Here is a 21,182-nt window from a genome sequence, read left to right as displayed (position 1 = left end):
GTAAAACACTTTTTTTAGTATTCTGAAAGCCTTCTCATATCCTGTGTGTGTATTAATAAATTGGGTTTGTTGCGGAGCTGGGAATTGTATCGAAAATTTAATTATAAAATGGTAACTGCAGATGAGTGATAATTGGTGTGGTGCAGGCAACTGACAAATAAATGAAACTGAACACATTCTCATTATGTCTTATGACATAGATCTCAGAGGACCAGAATGTTCTCAAATACAGTGTTTTGTATAGAACTGTGGTGCCATGTTAGTTAATCTTTGCTTAAAACATATTAAAGCATATAAAAGAGAATGTAAGCTGGGTTTTTCATTCTTTTTTAAATATCAGAGATGTTGATGAAAGTATACTCACAGGTGTGATTAGAACCCAGTAGTTTATTTTATTTGCGGATCTGTCTTATGAAAAAATCTGTTGCAGAGTTCTTGTTTGATAAGCTGATAACCCTATCATGCCAAAGACTGATGCTATAGTCATAATGTATTTTAATGCTTACACCACCCTCAGGTGGAATTGCTTTTTTTCTGCAACTCTTTTTTAGTGAACACAGGCCTTCTATCTGATGATGGTGCAAATGTTGGGAAAAAAATTGGAACTTACTAAAATATTACACTTAGATTAAAAATTGCAGTCTTTACAACTCAGAATTAATTAGATATGAATTTGTGTTTTACTTCTTAATTCTTACGAATAGCAGTGAACAATATGACCCAACGGTTAAAGTGCAGGGCTGATATTCGTGAAAAGGAGTGCTAAAATCCTCATCTAGTTGTTCTGATTTGGATCAAGGTTTTCCTAAACCATTGCAGCTGAATACTGACCGAAATATTCTGCTACTGATGGTTTGCTCCCTCTCTCTTTGTCTTGATGGTTGCAGGAACTTAAACTTTCACTATCGGAGGTGATACAGTTCTATCAACCATTTAAATCTTCTGTTAGTATCTCTGTTGTTGTTGATTAACTTCAAGCTGACCGCACAGATGTTTAATTTTCCTTGAGCATCTTAACAAGTCATTCTTTTGTGACTGAAATTTTGTCAACTCACTAAAATGCAATTGTTTTCAGCCATTCTTTGGTATCGATGTCACAAGTCCTGATGGAAAACAAGTGCCTCAGCCTCTTATAGATAGTTCATCGCTCAAAGGTCAGTACTTTCATATTTTGTTTAGTAGTTTTTAGTACTAGATGAATTATACTGAAATTAGATGCTTAATGATTTAATGCTCCAATCCTGGTTTATGTGACTCTGGTTGTACATGTGATTTTGCGTCTCCTGTATGCCAAGACAAATGTGATAGTCCTTACACACACACACACACACACACACACACACACACACACACACACAGAGGCACTATCACCTCCAGCAATGTCAGATGGAGTGGATAGTGGGGCACAGAAGAGGCACTGGGAAGAGAGAGGGAGGGATAGTTGGGTGGGTGAGGGAAAGATGCTGTTGTGCCGCCTGTGATTGTGTTCAGGGATGTGGTCAGGAGAGGATGGCTGTCCACTACGTGCAGCATCAGGAGAGCTGTGCTTGGGGGGGGATCAAGAGATGACATGCAGAAAATCAGGCAGGACTATGCAGGTGAACTAGGAGGGTAATATGTATGTAATAGGCTGGATTGGTAGCAGGGAAGGTGACAGGGCGGGTGGAAGACAGCGATTAATGAAAGTTGAGAGCAGGGACATTATGGAAACGACAGATATGTTCTAGGGACCCACCTGCACAGTCTTGGAAGTGGTGTTAGTGGGAAGGATCCAGATGGCATGGTCTGTGAAGCAACCATTGAGTTGAGCACACAGTAATGCACGGCATGCTCGGTAGCCTGGGTGGTCAAGCTTTCTTTCAGCCAGTTGTTTAATTTTTTGTTAATCAGTTGTCACGTCTGTTTTGTTTCGCTGCTCAGTACAATTTTATACTAGTTTTGGTAGGTTTTTGTGTTTCCTAGTTGCTAGTGCACTCTTTTCTTCGTGGACAGATTTGACAAAAGGAAAAAGAAAGCCTTAGACATCAACAGCTCTTCTCCATGTGAGGGGAGTGCAGATGAATACACCACAATCATATATATATATAAAAAAAAAAAACAAAAAAAACACAAAAACTGTGCCATCTTCGCATCTGCTGACCAAAACCAGGATCAAGCAAGGTCCTGTAGAACTGCTACTATAAAGAAGAATCTATTTATTTCTGATTTACGTTAGCAGGCAAGGGGGACAAGCCTGCACTGAAATGGTTTGATATGTGGCACAGAATTGTCAAATCAGTATATAGTACCTAATAAGCTGAAGAGACATTTGGAACGGAACCACCAAAGCGTCTCTCAGAAACATGCGAGAGTGTTTTCAAAGTCTGTATACTTCAATTCAAGCATTTTATGTCATGATGGAAAAAAATAAAGTCCTCAGATAAAGCTCTTTTAGCACAATTCTGAATTTCTGAAATGAATGCCAAGGAACTGTTTTACCAAATGTAAATAAATTGTTGCTGTTATGTTGGGACTGGAAGTAGTTGAACAGTTTTCAAAAGTACCTCTTGTCAAATGATACAACTCACGGGTGCATTGTCAACTTGCCAGCTGATATTCAAGATAATGTTATAGAAAATGTAATGAACATGTAATTTGGTCTACAGTTAGATGAAAGCACTGACATTTCTGAAAAAACTCAATTATTATTGTTTGTGAGATTTGTTGGTGGCTCAGAAATTAGTGAGCAATGCCTATTTTGTCGAAAACTGAGAAAAAACAACCACCACTGCAATTGATATATTAATTGCTGTTGAGAGTTTCTTTCAAGACAATGGACTCTAGTAGATATATTGCATTGTATAAACTGATAGCGCTGCTGAAATGACAGGAAATATAAAGGGGTTTCTAACTTTGGTGTAGAATAAAAACTGTTCAGTAATAACTACTCATTGCATCTTTTGGATCTCTCTAAGAGGGGATATCTAACTGCTTTTCCAGCATCAATTGAGTTGAATACAGAAAGGGGGGGGGGGGTTAACGAACACATAAAAGAGCACCTATCTGAGTTCCAAGAAGGGATATCCAAATACTTTCCCTTGATCTCGACTACTGGCTGGGTGCAGTTGATTGCACCTAATGAGAAAAATGTATCCAAAACAGAGTTAAACTCCTCTGAAAAAAGCAACTTATTGAAATGTGGTTGTATACAGTACTGAGTTATAAATTTAAAGAAAATGCTCCTGGTTTTTTTTTTTTTTTTTTTTTTTTTTCTATCTAAAGTCTGGTTATCAGAAATAAAGCAATATCTCTTTCGCTGTCCTCTAGGTCCTACTTGTGCAAGTGTGGATTCTCTACATTGAATAATATAAAATATTATTACAGGTCTCTCCTCCTCAATGTGAATGGCAAGATGATATTGTGTCTGCCAAGGGTTCGTCCGTGCAAAGATCTATTTTGCAAAAACTGCCAGGTCCAAATATATCATTAGTTTTAATTTTTGTCTGCTAATATTTATGATGTTGACAAAAAAATAATTTCTTTCATTGCATACATTATGTTTATGTTCATATGTTCCTATTAAATAGTCTTACAAATTTTTAAAATTTGCTTCTCATAGTTGTTTGTTTATTTAAAAAAATATTGCTTGTATTTTGTGTTTGTTTGCTTCTTTGCGTGTAAGGAAAAAAAATCACATGTAGTGGTGTGATGACAGTTTGAAACATACATTGATGTGCCGCAAAGGAAAAAAAAAGGTGAGAAATGTGGCCCTAGATGGTCTATGAATAGGCTGGCATTGGATGGTGCCCTACAGGTGCCTATGGTCTTACTAAGCCATGATAAGCAGGAGGTGATTATGAGTTTGAGCTAAGTCGAATTTTGGGAAAAAGCAGCGTCCACTGGTGACAATGACAGTGATGAGCTGTGTTGGCCCACAAGGACAGGTCTTTTTTTTGGGGGGTGGGGGGGTGGGGTGGGGTGGGGTGGAAGTGCAGTATCTGACCCCTATGAAGCATCCAGGCTGGCTTGTTTTATGTATTTTAGGACTTATGTAGGAGGTAGGCATGCAGAAGAATAAGTTGAATGAGCAGAGTTATATATTCTCATGAAATAGAGTCTGATTTCTAGTGTTGGTGGCAAAAAGTGTTCACTGTGGGTACCTGGAGATGGAGAGCAGGTCCTTCACAAGCACACCATGACTGACTGAATTTGCTGGTGGTGGGTGGTGGTGGTGGTGGTGGTGGTGGTGGTGGTGGCGGCGGTGTGGGGGGGAGGGGGGGGGACAAGGCAGGAATATGAGGCAACTATAATGTATTGGATAGCTTTTTGAGATGGCGCTTTAACATGATTCTCTAGTGTCTGGAGGGCAAGGGTTTCAATCTAGGATATGGCATATACAAATTTGGGATTGAAAAGGAAGAGGATTGCTTCAGCAGACCTAGGGGAAGGAGGGTTGGTCCTAAGTATGAAGGACTAGGTTGATAAGGGCTAATGAGTTACAGAACATGAACAGATAGAGGACATTGTGGAAGGACTGGTTGCAACCAGAGTTTTCTATATTGGCACAGATAGAAGGTACAAGGATCTCTAGTGGAGGATAAAAACACACACAGAAATATCTTAAATGTCTAAAATAAAAAGCAAGACTAAGTACAAAAAAAAGAAGACGGGTATGAAAACAAAAGTGGGATGATGATGATGATTCTACATTTATGTGTACACCCATACTCCGCAAACCACCACAAAGAGCATGGCAGTGGATATGTCCCTTTGTACCAGTTATTAAGGTTTCTTCCTGTCCCATTCACCACATATGGAGTGCAGGAAGAATGTTGTTTGAAATCCTCTGTGTGTGCTGTGATTAGAAAAATCTTGTCCCATGATCCCCATGTGAGCGATACGTAGGGGCTTGTAGTATAATTTTGTAAAGGTTCAAAGCTGATGGGTAGGAATGAGTGGAGAGAGGGTCTGGAGGATGAAAGGAATTGGTGAAGACAAGTATTGTGTGTGTGTGTGTGTGTGTGTGTGTGTGTGTGTGTGTGTGTGTAAGTAAAAGAGAGAGAGAGAGAGAGAGAGAGAGAGAGAGAGAGAGAGAGAGAGAGAGCTCTGAGCACATGGATTTAACCAGTTTGGAGATGATGTCAAATGACTCACTGGCAAGTCTTAAATGAGGGTACAGGGATCATTTCTGATCTCTAGTATTATAAGAGACTAAATCCAGATTTTGGGATGCAAGGATGAGTTGTAGGGCAAGATCCCATATCCAGAGTTCTGGGGAAAGTAATATCAGGTGGAAGGCAATACCATAGACACAGGCACTCACTCGCTCACTCACTACTCAGATATGTGTTTAAAATTGATTCTATGCAAGTTCTTCTCTTGTAATGCCTAGAAAATATCGAAAAAATGATTTGACTCTCAAAGTACTTGGTATTGAAACAAAAGTGTCAAATACTTGTTTATAACTACCTCCATTTCTACATCGCTACCTCCATTTCTCTTTCATTAGTTGAGTAATGATCTTATGTTATATCCATATTATTTTCCAAAATAAACTTAATCGTGTGCTTCAAGGTTTCCTGTTTCTGCATCTTGTCACGTGGTTGCAAAATGCTAATTTGGGCAAAAGATCTTTGCACATCTACATGCTCTGTTTAATTACACAACTGGAAAGCAACTCCAATCACATTGTTATAATGACTGTGTTGGCTGCATGAAGAACACACACTAACAGAAAATCGTTAAAGTGAGTGCGGTCATGTTCTTTTCTTGTGGATAACATCACCTGTGAGAAGCAAAATTCGACTGCATAAAGTGAAATTCACTAATCAAATTTTTGAAAATTTTTTATCTGTTAATGTAGAAAGATTTTAGAGGGTTCTACTTCGCAAGTGCCTAAGTCTCATGAGAGCATTTATGCATTTTTTTTCAGATACTTCAGATAGCAGTTTGACAGATAGTGAAATGCCATACAGAAAATTGAAAGTATCAGAAAGGCTAGAAGATATAACTTCAGAAAGCTCGCCAATAAGTGTTATAAGTGTTTCCAGCATTCAAAAGCTAATGTCCGAAGAGGAAAATTTATGTACTCCGCGGACTTTGTTTCAAAATCTAGTAAATTTTGATTCAAAAAAGCCTGTTGCAACTAAACCATTGAAGCAGACTGTGGACAATAAAGAATCTTCTGCTAAGAGTGATTCCTACTGGATAGAGGATAAAGAAGCATTTTCTTGCAAGACTGATGGAAAGACTCAAGTTGAGGAGCAAGATGACACGGCAGATAAAGCAGGTAAATATGAGAACAATAATAGATGTTTCCCTAATGTCCAACTTTGGTAGTTATTAATAAATCTTCAGAAATATAATCTCTGAGGTTTTCTCAGTGTGATTGATTAATAGTTCACTTCCAGGTGTCCTGACAAGTTGTTGTTTTCCATTTTATGCGCAATATTTCAATGGCTGACCAAATTGTCTTCTTCAGGTACTGCTAGTTTTGTTGTACATGTACTTGCTTCTTGGACTCTAAGCAGACTGGGAAGTGCTTTTAGTCTCATGCCACTGTTTGCAGGAGAGTTTGGTTCCCAGCACCCCCTATGCCTTCTGGTTCTCTCTCTCTCCCACACTGACTTTCTGTGAAATGCAAATTCACTCAGCATTTCCCAGCTCTGGTGGATGTGGTCAAGATCTTGCTAAATTGAGAGTGAACCTCAAGCCTTGTGTACATTGAAATCTCCATCCCTGTTTGTTAGGTCTTCTGACATCTTTATTTCAATAGACTTCTTAATTATGCTGTCTCAGAAACTTGGCATTTGCATCATGATACTGTTCTCATTGTATTTCATTTCATGATTAGAGCCAGTGCTAGGCACCAGCTGAATTGCTTACTTTTTTTCTTTTTTCTTTTCTTCTTTTTTAAATTTATTTTTATTTTTAGTGTGTTGCTGAGGTCCTAAACTGTTCCAATAGTCTGTTCTACATGAGTTGGTGCATTCACATGGAATGCAATATGAGCTCGGTTTCTGGGCATCTAGATTGTCGTTAACATTACAAAATACACTTTTTACCTTAGTTGAAGGTGGTGAAATACACTGCATGTTTCTGTAAGAACCTACAGTTATTTTCGGGTATTGGGTCAGCTTAAAGTAGGTAAGTGACTTTCAGCATTACTTCCTTGGTCTCTGTATCAATCTGTAATGGTTAATAAAAAAGAAAAAGAAAAGAAAAGAAAAGGTGGAAAATGTGGGTAGAAATGGTGAATAAAAAAGGGGTTTTAAAATCGTTAATGACCTTGAAAAAGGGAAAGAATGAAATGCAAATCGGACTTCGTATTACAGAAAAGCTATCAGACTTCATGATTCGGAAAAGCTATTGTTGGGGTTGTCCTTGTGGCGTTTCTGAGCAAAAGTCAAACCAGTTTCCACTACAAAATTATTTGAAAGAGAACAGAGAACAACAAAATATGATTAACAGGGGGAAATGGCGTAGATAAGAGTTCATTCATTACCAAGTTAATATGTCTTCTCTCATGCGGCATTCAGGTCTTGTTCTCCAACTATCTCCTGCTTCATTTCTGCATGAAAAAGTCATAACTGCTCCAAAATCTTGCAGTAAATTTCATCGCCCAGGAATTACTAATGTCTACGAATTAAAACCATCTTGATATTGAATGCAATGTATTTTACGGTTGCTTCCATCCTCCAAATTTCTTACAAGCTTCCACAATACTATATGTCTGCACATCAATAAGTTTTTATGTCTTAATCAGACCAAGACTAACGAATAAGTTTTTACATATGAATCATACCAAGACTAGTGAATAAGTGAAGTTAAGCTTCTGCTCTCATGAGACAAGAGCGTGTAGAAAACAAAAGGAGTTACCATTTTTGTACCTTCATTTTCTTATAAATATTTTCTCTGCCGTCGAGCGCTCATACAGCTGCGACGGTATAATGTATATCTGAGGGGACGAGTGTAGCGCGGCGAAATTCAAAGTCCCGCTACAAATCTCTTTCTAAGACATTCTTGATTTTCACTGCTGTGCACTTTCAGTGTGGCAACCTAAATACCCATTGCTTTGGAACACTATGTATAGGTGTTGTCATGCTTCAGCAAGGCTCTCCTTGTCTGAAAGTGCGAGCTCCTTCAAAATGCTCTCCTCCACAACAGATACACCGCTCCCAATGCTGTTTTCACTTCTGGAAGCGGTCTTGTTACTGCTCTTGCTGGATCGCATGAAGTGCTATCTACGTATTTTCTTTTATTGTGTCTATCATTGCAAATCTTTGTCTTGTCAACAGGTTTTTCAACTCTGGAAACAAACAAAAAAACGTCCACAGTGGCCAGGTTTGGAGAATATAGAGGATGAGGTAGCACAATTATTTCGTTTTTGTGCAATAGTCACACACCAACAGGAATCAATATGCTGGTGTATTATTGTGATGTAAGAGCCATGAATTGTCTTGCCATTCTTCAGGCTGTTTTCTTCTCACCTTTTCTTGCAGGCATCGCAACAAGTTCTGATAGTACCATCGATTAATAGTTTGTCCCTGTGGCATGAATTTATGATGAACTAATCCTTCAAGTTGAAGAAGATTATCAGCATAGCATTGACGTTTGACCAAACCTGACAAGCTTTTTTTTTTTTTTTTTTTTTGAACCGAACCTTGGTCTCAACATGATGACTGTAGACCCCTGTCTGTTATGATTCTCATAAGGAACGTAACATTCTCATTTATCTGATCCAAAAGCTCTTTGCAGATTGTGAGGTAAAGGTCTTTCTGGTCTTGACTCATGAGCCATGGGACAAACTTGGCAGCAACATGATGTATTCCAAGATGCTGTGTCAGGATTTCATGACATGATCCAATGAAATGTTTCATTTTCCTGCAGTCTCTCTGGCAGTCAGTCGTCGATTGGCACACACAGTTTCATTGATGTTCCTGACATGAGCGTCACCGGTGGATGTCAAAGGCAATCCTGAATGAGGGTCATCTTTAAATTCTATCCGGCTATTTTTAAATTGTGTGAACCATGCTTATCACTGAGTGCAGCTTAAGCACTCATCACCGTAGGCTTCCTGCATAATTTGATGTGTGCCTGTATAGGTTTTCTGGAGTTTCGCAGAAAATTTAATGCAGACGCTCATCTAACTCTTCTATCTTGAAATACACACACTGTGCGACGCAACATTCTACTCTATACACTATTGAACAATAACTAACATACATACAACAATGAAACTCCCAGCAGGTATACATTAAACACAGGTGTGCGCAAGATGTCAACCATATTTCATTCCAACACACCATTAGCAAGAAATTATGAATGTTCCAGAATTTATTGTGGACAGACTGCATACTCCTCAAAATGAAGAAACACAAAATAAAATTTAAATATGCTCATTCAACTTATGACACTACTTCAAATCTGATCATTTTAATTGATTTTAAAAAGCATATTTTCATGTCTTCTATTTTTTAAACATTGAGTGGCATAATTATCGATTAATGAAATGTGTTTTCACAAGTTACATTTTTTTAAGTAATCCAGGCCAGCATTTGACATGATGAATGTGGAAAACAAAGCAAACCACTCACAGTAAATTTCTCATTGCAATTGACTCTTTAACAGCCTAGGATTGAAACAAAATGTGTTTTATCCTCCCTCTCCCTCAACTTGGACAAATTATTGTGCAGCAATGCCAACTGGACTGCTGACACCATTCCTTGAGTACATTATGTGCTGTGTTGCACCCTGCAAAGTGTTTGAGAAGATCCCATTTCTGTAAATAGGAATCTTTTTGATTTTGATTTTCATGCTTTTTTTTTACTGTTGGCGCATTCTGGTCCATTGATGAGGTACAGGTGAACACACTTAAGTTAAACCAAAATAGTGTTCTTTAGAGTCTTCTACAATTGAAACTACTGTTGTGATTAAGTTGTGCAGTAGAAGGAGGAAGTATCCTTGTGGGAACTGGGGAAGTATATATATCAGGTATACTGTAGCCATGTTTATTTTATGCCCAGAATAGGTGCCTGAATACATGTGAGAGAGTGCTGAAATGGTCCCTTTCTGGAGCTTGATCAGGACTGTAAATGAAATGGAGAGAGTAGTTGGAGACTGTATTTTGGTAAGTTCCGTAAATTGTCATATCCACCTTGAATACAGAGAAATGCCAAAACCACTGCCATGCTACAGGAAAGGCATAGTTTCTCGTGAACAGCCTGTGTAGCCCAAATTCCAGGAGGGAGCATATGCTCCCTCTGGTAACATTCCCCTTCCACTTGTGGGTACTTGTAATTTCTGTTATTTTGCCAGCTGGTATGTGGTTGTATAAGTATTACTAACCATGGATTTTAGAACGCACTATTAATCCCCAAGAAATATGACAGTGCAATATGCTTAATTGATTCTTAAGATTCAGTTACTTGCTCCCTTCCTATCAGGATAGTATCATTAACTTATTTGCTTTGGTCGTTATTGTTTTTCTATTATCTTCTCGTGTGCAAAATATCAAATAATTGCCCCCCCCCCCTCCCACACAAACACCTTGGGCACTGTAAACTACTGTGGACATTCACATTGCCTGAAATAACTGACAGTAAGAGCAAACAGCAAATATTTACGGGGAACTGAAGTTTCTCAGTAATTCATGAGACAGTTATTGTTGCTTCTTGTAGATGACCATACTTTTACTAGCTGATTCGTATCAGCCTGCTTTCCCCTTCGCTGGTAACCAGCATGATACAAGGCCTATTGATGATTGTCAATGTACTATTCTTCCTCCAGCCTTATGACAACAACTTGCCTATTGTAATCTACACTTCAGGGTTTAGAGAGATGGCCTCAAAGTTCGAACTCCATTATTCACAGGGAAGATAATCTGCATTAACAGTCTGTGTCAATAAACTACACAAGAGATTCTCAGTTGACAGTTCTATTGCTACCTCAGAGAAACTCCTCATTAAACACCAACAAAGGGAGTTTATTGTCTTTGGTGCAGAATGGTATGTAGTCCTCACAGTTCCGAAGAGAAGATGTAAGGAAGCACTGTTACCCATTCTTTTAATTTGCTGTGTGCTCTTCAGATTATACAGTACATATACACAGCAGAGAAGCATCTCCAATATGTCAGGTGAACCTTCTAGCAGCAGGGTACTGAGCATGTTGAAACCCTTAGTAATTAGGTGGCAAGTGCACTACCGAAAGAGGATTGTGTGGGAATCATGGAATCATTGCATCTGAATGCACGATCCTTTTGCAATCAGTAATATAATCTCAGGGAAAGGAGATCCTTGGGGAATGAGCAGAAGAGTGGTTTTAAGTTAGGGAAAAAGATTCAATTGATCAGTCTTTCTTCTTCTTCTTTCTTGGCTCTACAGCTCATGATGAGCCTTGGCCTCTTCTACAATTTCCTTCCATTTCTCTCAGTCCTTTGCCAATACTCTCCAGTTTCTATAGCCCATATTCCTATGATCTTCGATTACTCCAATATCCCATCTGGCTCTTGGCCGACCATGTCCTCAGTGCCCTGCTGGCTTTCCTTATAATATTCTTTTTGGTACTTCTGTATCATTCATGCGAGCCACATGTCCCGCCCACCTCAGTCTGGATGATTTCACTATCCTTCTGCTGGGTTGGTCTTTGTATATGCTATACATCTCATGGTTGTATCTCCTCCTCCATTTTCCTCTTTCACAGGTTGGGCCAATAATTCTAAGTACCTTTCTTTCAAATGCATCCAGTATTTCGATATCTTTAGTTGTTAATGTCCAGGTTTCAGAGACGTATGCAAGCACTGGTCATATAAGTGATTTATAGATAGTTAATTTAGTGGTATGAGTCAGGAGCCTTGAGGTAAGAAGTTTTGTTAGGGCAAAATAGGCTCTATTGGCTATCATTAATCTCTGCTTAATTTCATAGGAAGTATCATTTATATGGGTAACTGTTGAGCCCAGGTACCTGAAATGTTCATCTCTCTCAAACATAGTAGTTCTAAGTTCTCGGGGACTGATGACCTCAGATGTAAAGTCCCATAGTGCTCAGAGCCATTCTCTCAAACATATAATTGCCTATTGTTATTGCATTTGCCATATTTTCTCTCTGCTTTCTGGCTTCCATGTATTTTGTTTTTTGTTCATTAATAATTAACCCCATGTTCCTACTAGCCTGTTCGAGAGCTGTAAATGTCTCTTCCATTGCTTTTTGCATTTTTGCTACTATACCTGTGTCATCTGCGTAGGCCAGTATCTGCACTGACTTATAGAAGATCGTTCTTTTTAATACTCAATGTATTGGACATCATTCCTCCTATTCTTATAGTACCTTGTGTTTCGCTCATTGTCATTCTCACCAGTCTTACCAACTTTCTCAAGATTGTCAGTTCATCTAGAGCTTGATATAACTGCTCTCTATTTATGCTATCATAAGCTGCCTGCTTTGAAATCTATAAAGAGGTGATGCATGCCAACCCCATATTTGTTTGTTTTTTCCAGAATTTGTTTTAAGATGAGTATTTGATCTATAGTTGACTTCCCGGGGAGAAATCCGCATTGGTAAGGCCCCATCTTCCTCTGTATGATTGGGAGGATTATGTCGAATAGTATATTAGAGAATATTTTATATCCCAGATTAAGTAGTGTGATCCCTCTGTAATTGCCACACTCCATCTGATCTCCTTTCTTATATACCCTCTTCTCATTGTTGGGGCATTTTCTCCTCTTCCCATATTCTGGTGACCATTTTTAGAAGGCTTCGTACCAGCTCTCTGCCTCTTTGCTTAAACAGTTTTGCTGGAATACCATCTATCTCTGCCGCCTTGTTGTTTTTCAATTTCTTCATGGCAGTTTTCACTTGTTCTATATTTGGTGGGGCAGTGTTGTTGTCTGGGTCCTCTTCCCCTTTCGTTTCTATTGGATTCCCTGGTATAGTTGTTCTAGGGTTGAGGAGACTATCAAAATGTCTGCACCATCTTTTGCATATTCCTTTTCCTTCACTTATTATAATCCCTATCTCATCTTTTATTAAGCTTGTTTTACTACCAAAAGGCTTCAGTGCCACATTCACCTCTCCATAGAATTTCTTATTTCATTTTTGCTTCTCATGGGCTCCATTTCTTTGACACTTGCTTTCATCCATTCTCTCTTTTCTTTGGTGAGTCCTCTTTTCAATTCTCCTTTTTTCTTTGTAATCTTCTACTATCCTCCTCATACAGTGTGAGTGCAGTGTCCTTCTGTATGCTTCATTCTTTTCTTCAGTTGCTATTTTGCATTCAGTATCAAACCATAGTGGTCTTAATTGTCTTGTCCCAATTCTAAGAACATCTGTTGCCGATGTCTCCACCATCTTTTTTATCGCTTCCCACTGATCTTTGATGTTGTTGTATTCTCCAACATTTTCCAGAATCCAAGTTATCTCCTCCTGACACTGTTCTCTAACTTCCACTGAATCTAAAGTTGTTATATTTCTGTGCCCTGGGTCGAACTCCTTTTGCTGCGCCATTGCCCCTCGCCCCCCGCCATCTGGTTTAGTTCATGTTCCCTTATGTATTTCTTTATGTGGGAACAGTGTTGATCCTATTACCATATTTCTAGATGCTGCGAACAGTATAATCTTGTTCCATTCTCATTACTTGTTGAATGTTTGGTGTGGGGGCCAATTATCAGTCTACAAAGCTGTTCTTTCCCCATCTGAGTGTTTAGGTCTCCAATTTTTATTTTAATATCATGACCTGGGCTCTCATCATATGCTCTTTCCAAAGATTCATAGAATGCTGTGGTATAGTCAATGACCACACCGTGGCGCATGCAGCTGCGTGGCCGCGGTCCTTACGTCATACAGCCAACAGCCGGCACGCCCCACTTATGCGCAGCTCTCCACAGCTGTACAGTGCAGGCGTGGGCCTCACACACTGAGTGCCCCCGCACTGTCATGGCAACCTCGGCTGGCGTCCTCCCGAGAGATAGTTGCGTGAGGCCGCGCTGCCAATCATAACAGGACATGACAAGCGGACTCGGTTATGGCGGGCATATTCCTCCGCCACTCGCCCTATATAGCCGCATACGCCACCAAGCCTGGCAGTCTCGTGTTGGGCTACCTACTTGCTACGTCGATGTCGCACCCAGGAACGACGCTACACTGTGCTACGACTGTTTACCATACCGGACTTGGACTCTGCAGCCCAGTCACTGCTCTTGATCAAGCACCAAGATGTGTTAGTATTGTGGAACTGTTGGCAATAAACAAAATTTGTAACTCACGCCAATAATTATTTGTTGTTTCTCCAATTACAGATACAACAAATACTTCTTTCTCTTCTTATTCACATTCTTCTGTTGGTGCATGGGCATTAATTATGGAATAGTTAAAGAATTCGCCCTTTATCCCGAGTGTTGATAATCTTGGGGTTTAAACCTTTTTACCAAATGCTTTTCTTCCCCAGCTCATGATTTCATTTGCTGCAGCTGTAGAATATATTTGCTTCTTTCTTTTCTAAACCTCCACTCCCTGTCCATTTAATTTCTTGTGGTGCTATTATACTTTGTTTCAGATTCATTATTTGATCCAGCATTACTTTCAGTGCTCCTGGGCAATATAGGGATCTCACATTCCAAGTACCAATTTATAGGTCTGATCTACGCCTTATATTTATCTTCTTCCTTATTTTCCCTCCTCCATTTACTTGTATTCCATTCTCATTGTCCTTTTCCATGCCAGGCCTATCTTCCTTCATCCTTCCAGCTTTACTTTGTAGAAGTTTCGCAACAATTGTTTTTTACAGAGCAGTCTGTCAACCCTGTATCCAACCCCTATCGGGGGACGGGTGATTTTTAATCAGGGTTTTCTTCCGTCAGGCTTTGGAGACACAACTCCCAAAAGCAACACAGCAGTTGTTGTTTTGCTAGTTTTGGTCCACCCCGGGTATTTTGTTTCCCGGTGTCCAACGTATCTGGTGAACGTTCCCCAGTCTACCATTTGGGTAGGCGCCCAATGAGAGACTAGCAACTCCACACAGGATTGATCAGACTTAACACTTCATTTTATAGTAACTTCTTGCACTGTCTCATAAAATTATACACTCCTAGCTTTTCTGAATACAAAGCACTGCACTTAAACCCATTGCTTCCAATTCTGTCATGAAGGCCCATCAGAATGTGATGGCACTATAATTGTTTATCAGACTTGTACTGATCATATTCAGAAGGCAAGTTGTTTAGCTAATTATATGCCCACCATTTTAAGTAATGACCCAACCAGAAACCAACACCTTTTAAATTCTGTGTAAGAATTATTATTTTAACCTTAAAATGTTGGAGAGGTGACTGTAATGTCTCTTCACTTTGAGACCTAAGGTTTCTAAATTTGTGATATCTATTTTTGTTTTGCTTCCTGATTCAAAGTACCTTGCATTGCTCAATTTTACCATATCAATTTGGTATATGATTTCTGATGTTTGCTCGACTTAATTGGCAATCTGTTTTTTAGTTTTTGGGCAAATCATTGATACTATTTTCACGGATGATGTATCAACAATTGACCTAATTTTCATTATCAGGGGTTCCAGGAAGTGCCCTTTTTTGCACACTGCCTGGACTCCAGTCAAACCCTAAAGTTTTATTGGTGTTGTGCACTTGTTCATAACATCCGTGCTTCTATTCCATGAAACACACATCCATTGATTGTTAATAGGCTGTGGTAGGTAAGTTGACGGACAAGATCTTAATAGTGTGCTGGGTTCCAAGCTTTACTTAAATTGAAACCTACATACCTGTTTATCATATCTTCAGCACACACCACTGGTCTTGTTTAACACATTGGAGGGCTTTATTAGTATCAAAAGTTGACCTCTGTTATGAATAGTTGGGTCACCAAGCGTGCTTTACTGTCTGGTTAGAGTTCTGTATTGAGCGTACGTGATATCATTGCTTGGACCACCCAAGGATGAGGGCAAGGTGAATCATTAGAATGTCATCACCGGGAATGTAGTTATCAATTTGCTTAGAAAGCAAAAACATATCATCACTAATTTTTAGTAGTTGGAAAGTGAATGTGTCCATGGAGGCACTTATTTTGTCAAAAGAGTCATTGTGTAACATTAAGCAAATAGTACTTGTACAGATAGGTCTGCTGGGATGTTTCCTTAGTCTTTATTTCCCTAATGGGGGTGTTAGGACCAGGCTGTGGAACAGTCCAGTAGTCAATTTGTAACTTCGGTATCTTGCTAGGCTTCTTGCTTCTCTTACTTTTTCTTGCAGATGCTGTACAGTACCAATGCTGCAAGGGTCCTGTTGTTCAGTACCATTGAACCCATGGCATAGCTTCTCCCCTGTGGGCTTCGATCTGTTGCGCCAAAGATGCTGAAGAAGAATTTTCTTGTTCCCGTGGTTAGAGAAGTTGAGCTCATTGTATTTCCTATAATGTACAGCTCGAACTTCTCTTAAGGAATAGACTATGCATGCGTTGCATTGACATCTAAGTGTTATCATGCGTCCATCTCATCTGAGACTCAGAACACTAGTGCAATAAAATCTAACCTTCAAGCCATGATGATTTCTTTGGTGTCATGGAGGTCACGTGTGCTCCATGCCTTTCCCTCATGGCTGGCTCCACGGAGCAAACAGCTCCACCCGGCAGACAGAAGTGCCCGTCCACGGCCCACATCGATAATAGTACTCAATCAGTATAATTTCAGTCCGCACAAACTGTCAAAAATCCTCGTGAAAGTGAGGTGCTTCCTCCTTACTAACTACCTTAGCTCATAAACATCTTTCATCGGTCAGTGGATATCAAGGACATGAAACATCTCATTTTATGACTGGCATGTTACACCTCAATTCACTGTTAAATAATGGCAGATCATTATGGTCCTGCTTCATGGATAAAAGAAACTGCCATATAAATTATCTCATTGTGACTGACTGTAATACTGGAAACATTACAGATGTTTCTTTTTAAGGCTAACTGCATGTATTGGAACAGGAAACAAGAAAATGCGTCTACTAATATAAGACTGAATGGCAATCCACAGGCATAGTTTCTTATGGCTTCATGAAAATAGGTAATGTCTGGAGAACATATAAATTCTTAGAACTTCTTCAGCTGAGCAGTTTAAGAATGTTTTGGTAGTTACAATAATTTTAAGATTACGTAACTGTATAGAAAGGTCCATATTCATTATGAAATCATAAACAAACATAAATAGTGACAAAGTATACACAGTGTAGGTAAAACACTTTTTCCCTCTTGCTTAGAGCCATTAGAGAACACGTCGTCGTCTGTCTTTCCTTTTGTGTTCAGCCGCTATTCTGCTTTTGCTCATTGTGACAGCCCTCAAAGTTGTTGATCAGTGATCTACATACTGATCGGTCCTCTTGATTCGATACAATGCTCTTGAACCATTTATCACAGACTGTTGTCCAATAAATTAAAAATCCGCTTCATTAGTCTGGTTGCATCCATCCTGAACTTTAGTCATTATTACCCTGTTGACTCCCATCAACTGTTAACTATCGCTGTTTAACTCTCCCCTTCCACAAAGTCTTTACTCTCCATTTAACATCCTAGGACCGATTATTTTGTGAAGGATGTAGTGCTCACACTTCTCAGCTTCTCTCATTTAAGCCTTTCCTGTAATTCTGAGGCATTCACTCGCATTCAGATGTTCGGTCTTGATCATTGTGTTATAGTGCCTGAAAGCAGCTTCTCTTTAGAGTGCCATTGTCTCGTGTAGGACACGCGCCCTATGAAAAGCAGCCTAATTCTTTTTTGCTGGTTTCATCTGCTCTATCTCACAAAGTTATCTGAAACTGCCCACTTTTCCTATTTTACTGTAAACTGCTGTTGGGTGATGAGGTGCTGTGTGGATGCTGGTAATGTACTTTTCTTTTCTTTTATTACTCATAAACAAGTGAAAATTATGAATTACATAAACTGTTGATGTTACAGACGCTGCAGTATCTTAAGGTAAGTGCCATTGCTCCCCGCAGCAATGTTGGCTCTCAGTGAGAACTGCCTTCCAAAAATAATCAGCCTCGAAGTACTGTATCTGTACTATTAGACAGCATTTGAGTCTAAATAAAGAACTTTTCGAGTGTTATTGCCATAGTTCCTGTCTTTAACAGTTATACTAGAAAGCTGAAATATTTCTTCTTTATTCCAGTTACGTCTTAAAAACTGGAATTTGTAGATCCATTAACTGGATCATTAACAACTGCTCGTACGTGTCACTGTAGGAACATTTCCCCTTATCATTTAATGCAACAACTAATAAGTGAGGTCAAGGAGGCTAAATGGTAAAAATTACTGACCAGCATCTGTATAAGATCCACGAAGTATATGCTATCCACATGTCCCTAAATGCACTGAGTATCTATTGGAAAGTGCACTACTGATGCTGCCATGGTGATGAAGCAGTTTGGTTCATTGATAGCCCAATCACACCTTAGTGTAAAACACTTGTGTAACACGCTAGATGAATTGAGTAATGTTTTGAAGCAATTATTCTTATTATAACAGCCTGAATCTGTTGCAGTGCGTGCATGAATGGGGGCGGGATCAGACTTAATTCTTAATCTGAGTAGTTGATGACATTCAGTGATTTCATTCAGTGTGGATTTACTTTAGATATGATGGTACATACTAATTACAGTTTCCATGTAGACAGCTTAATGTGATTGTGTTGTTACTTCTTGTGAATTATGTATGGTCTTAGACGAAAAAATTGACCTCCAGCTGGCCGCCACAGAGGCTAAGTCTGAGTTGTTCACTTAAGGTTGGCAACAAAGTTGATCACCCCTCAGAATTCCAAGTCCAGCAATATGCATGATCTGGCAACACTGTAGAACGTCTGGAGGAGGTGTTGTCGTTTCCTCAAGAGGCTGGAAGACTGTAGATGTTTGCGGTCTACTGGTAAACATTGCACAATATAGCCACAAAGTCACGGGATTGAATTTGCTCCAGTCCAATTTATTTCTTTTTTTCATCACATTGCTGTTGTCTGCAAAAGCAGTCAGTCTGATGGAGCTCAGAAATAATTACCTTCACTTTCTAACCTATCTGTAATACTGGAAATCTCCACAAAAATTTTGCCACCCAGGTCGTGGCTGTCTCGAAACTAAGTTTATGGTTGGGAGTTCCCCTACCCCACAGCAGCCAGCTACCATCTGGATGCCGTTTGCAATCTTCTTCCAACGTCGTACAACCATATGAATGCAGCGCTATGATTGCGTTTATCAGATGTTATTTTCTAATTTGAAGTTCTTTTCTCTTAAAGTTATGTATTGGATTTTGCATGCTCCAAACTTATGAGCGTTGTTCAAGAGTTGTAAAATAGTCACAAGTGGGAAAAAGTGTAACGTTTGCAACATAATTGTTTGCTCCGGGTTTAACAAAGGTATGAAGGCAGAAAGGCAGCTCGGAACACTTGCACTGTGTGTGGAGCGAGTGCTTTTGGGCAAAACGTATCGGCCAAAGGTTTTTACTGTTTCAAGAAATGCCATTCGTTCCGTTGTGACTCATTTTCTGCGCATTCAGGAAGTTTTGATAACTGATATATGTGATGAACCACAACCATTTAACTGTAGTAAACCATTTGTATTCAATAGATAAGATTCAGAAGTTGGGTGTAGAAATACAACAGGCTCAAACTGAAAGCAACAAAAATCAAAGGGATCTCTATTACTGCATTTTAGCTTAAATGTTACCATTTCGCTCATTGGGAATTCTTTTTCAGTACTGCTACTAGTGTCTAGTTAGGACATCTTTATCTTAACTTCCTGTTAGGAAACTGATGGCTGAGCCATGAGAAAAGACTTCTGCTCAGCAAACGGCAGTGTGAATATAACATTTTGCTCAATAAGGATGTTGTGCTCTGCGAAATCCTCTCAGGGTCGCGTCTATTGCAGCAGAACTGAAATTCAACTTACCATGGTAACCTTATGATGAAAGTGTACTTTAATAAAACAGGAAGTACTGTAACATGAGTGTGCCCATAACACCATGAATGAATAAGATATCACTCATTCTGGGCTTTGAAACGTTCTGCGCTCATCTGCTGTCCTATGTCAAACTGAAACAGTATGCAAATATGTCATTTCGTATCTTATAATGTATTTATTGTTCTTGGATCTGACTGCCTACAGCTCTGCTATGAAACAGCGGAAAAATCTGGCCTTCAGCAAGACTGTAACTATGACCCAAATTAGCCCTCACTTCAGAAGCAAACACATTACGCCAGTGTCACTGAAGCGCTGCTGTGATAGTTTCTTCCTTGTTGTCCCAGTGGTTGCTAAAACTGATAAACTTGCGGCAGGGCAGAGCCGGTCGTCTGCATTCTCTCTTTCACTTATCGAAAGTTGACCTACCTCGATATACCGTATTTACTCGAATCTAAGCCGCACTCGAATCTAAGCCGCACCTGCGAAATGAGACTCGAAATCAAGGAAAAAAAAATTTCCCGAATCTAAGCCGCACCTGAAATTCGAGACTCGAAATTCCAAGGGAGATAGGAGTTTTAGGCCGCACATCCAAATCGAAACAAAGTTGGTCCATTGTAATACAATTTAGGTCGAATGAATGACGATACAGCTACAATAGTTTGGTTCGAGTTTTAAGCTTAGCAGTTAAGCTTTACCATGTAGCCATTGCTATGCGTCAGGTGCTCCGTCCATATTTATACGGGTACCATTCCTTTATCACATGCTTCGTCTGGTTTGAATTGATTGCTTATTTTTCTTTGATCTGGCAAGTGCCGTTCTCTTTGTTATATGTGTTCACGTCATTCTAAGCTGAAAATGCATTACTGTACTGTGTCATGCATTGGTTGTCGCATTCTGATAATGAGTGTTTACGACCTGCCGCCGCTCGCGGAGAGAGAGAGAGAGAGAGAGAGAGAGAGAGAGAGAGGGGGGGGGGGGGGGGGGATCGTCTCATTAGCGGAACAATGGCAAGAGACTGCTTGCTATTTGCTGTTACTTACACTGGTGCTTTCTTTGATAATGATCAACAAGAACCAAATAATAGACTGCGTATGATAGAAGATGTTCTGAACGAGAGTTAGTGAAAATTTTTCTCCCGTTGAAAATCTTTGCAGACGCCTCTGTAGTACATTACATTCTGTACAGAAATTAGTCATCTTAGATTTAAAAATCTTGTCAATTGCAGAGCTTCATTTCTGACTGTATCACTATTAGGCATAAGAACAATAC

General features: G+C 39.4%; 1 protein-coding gene across 1 annotated transcript in view; it reads left to right on the top strand.

Moving 5' to 3' along the window:
• LOC124594792 overlaps positions 1-21,182 on the top strand; it is a 333,960-nt gene that overhangs the window by 157,393 nt on the left and 155,385 nt on the right. Inside the window, exons 8-9 of the mRNA XM_047133210.1 lie at positions 1,076-1,154; positions 5,912-6,268. Coding sequence (XP_046989166.1) covers positions 1,076-1,154; positions 5,912-6,268 — 436 coding nt within the window. The remainder of the gene's footprint in view (positions 1-1,075; positions 1,155-5,911; positions 6,269-21,182) is intronic.

Source organism: Schistocerca americana, chromosome 2 (assembly GCF_021461395.2).
Source record: "Schistocerca americana isolate TAMUIC-IGC-003095 chromosome 2, iqSchAmer2.1, whole genome shotgun sequence".
In the NCBI taxonomy this organism is placed as follows: Eukaryota; Metazoa; Arthropoda; class Insecta; order Orthoptera; family Acrididae; genus Schistocerca; species Schistocerca americana.
Note: the sequence above shows the minus strand (reverse complement) of the source record. Positions and strands in the feature narration are given on the sequence as shown.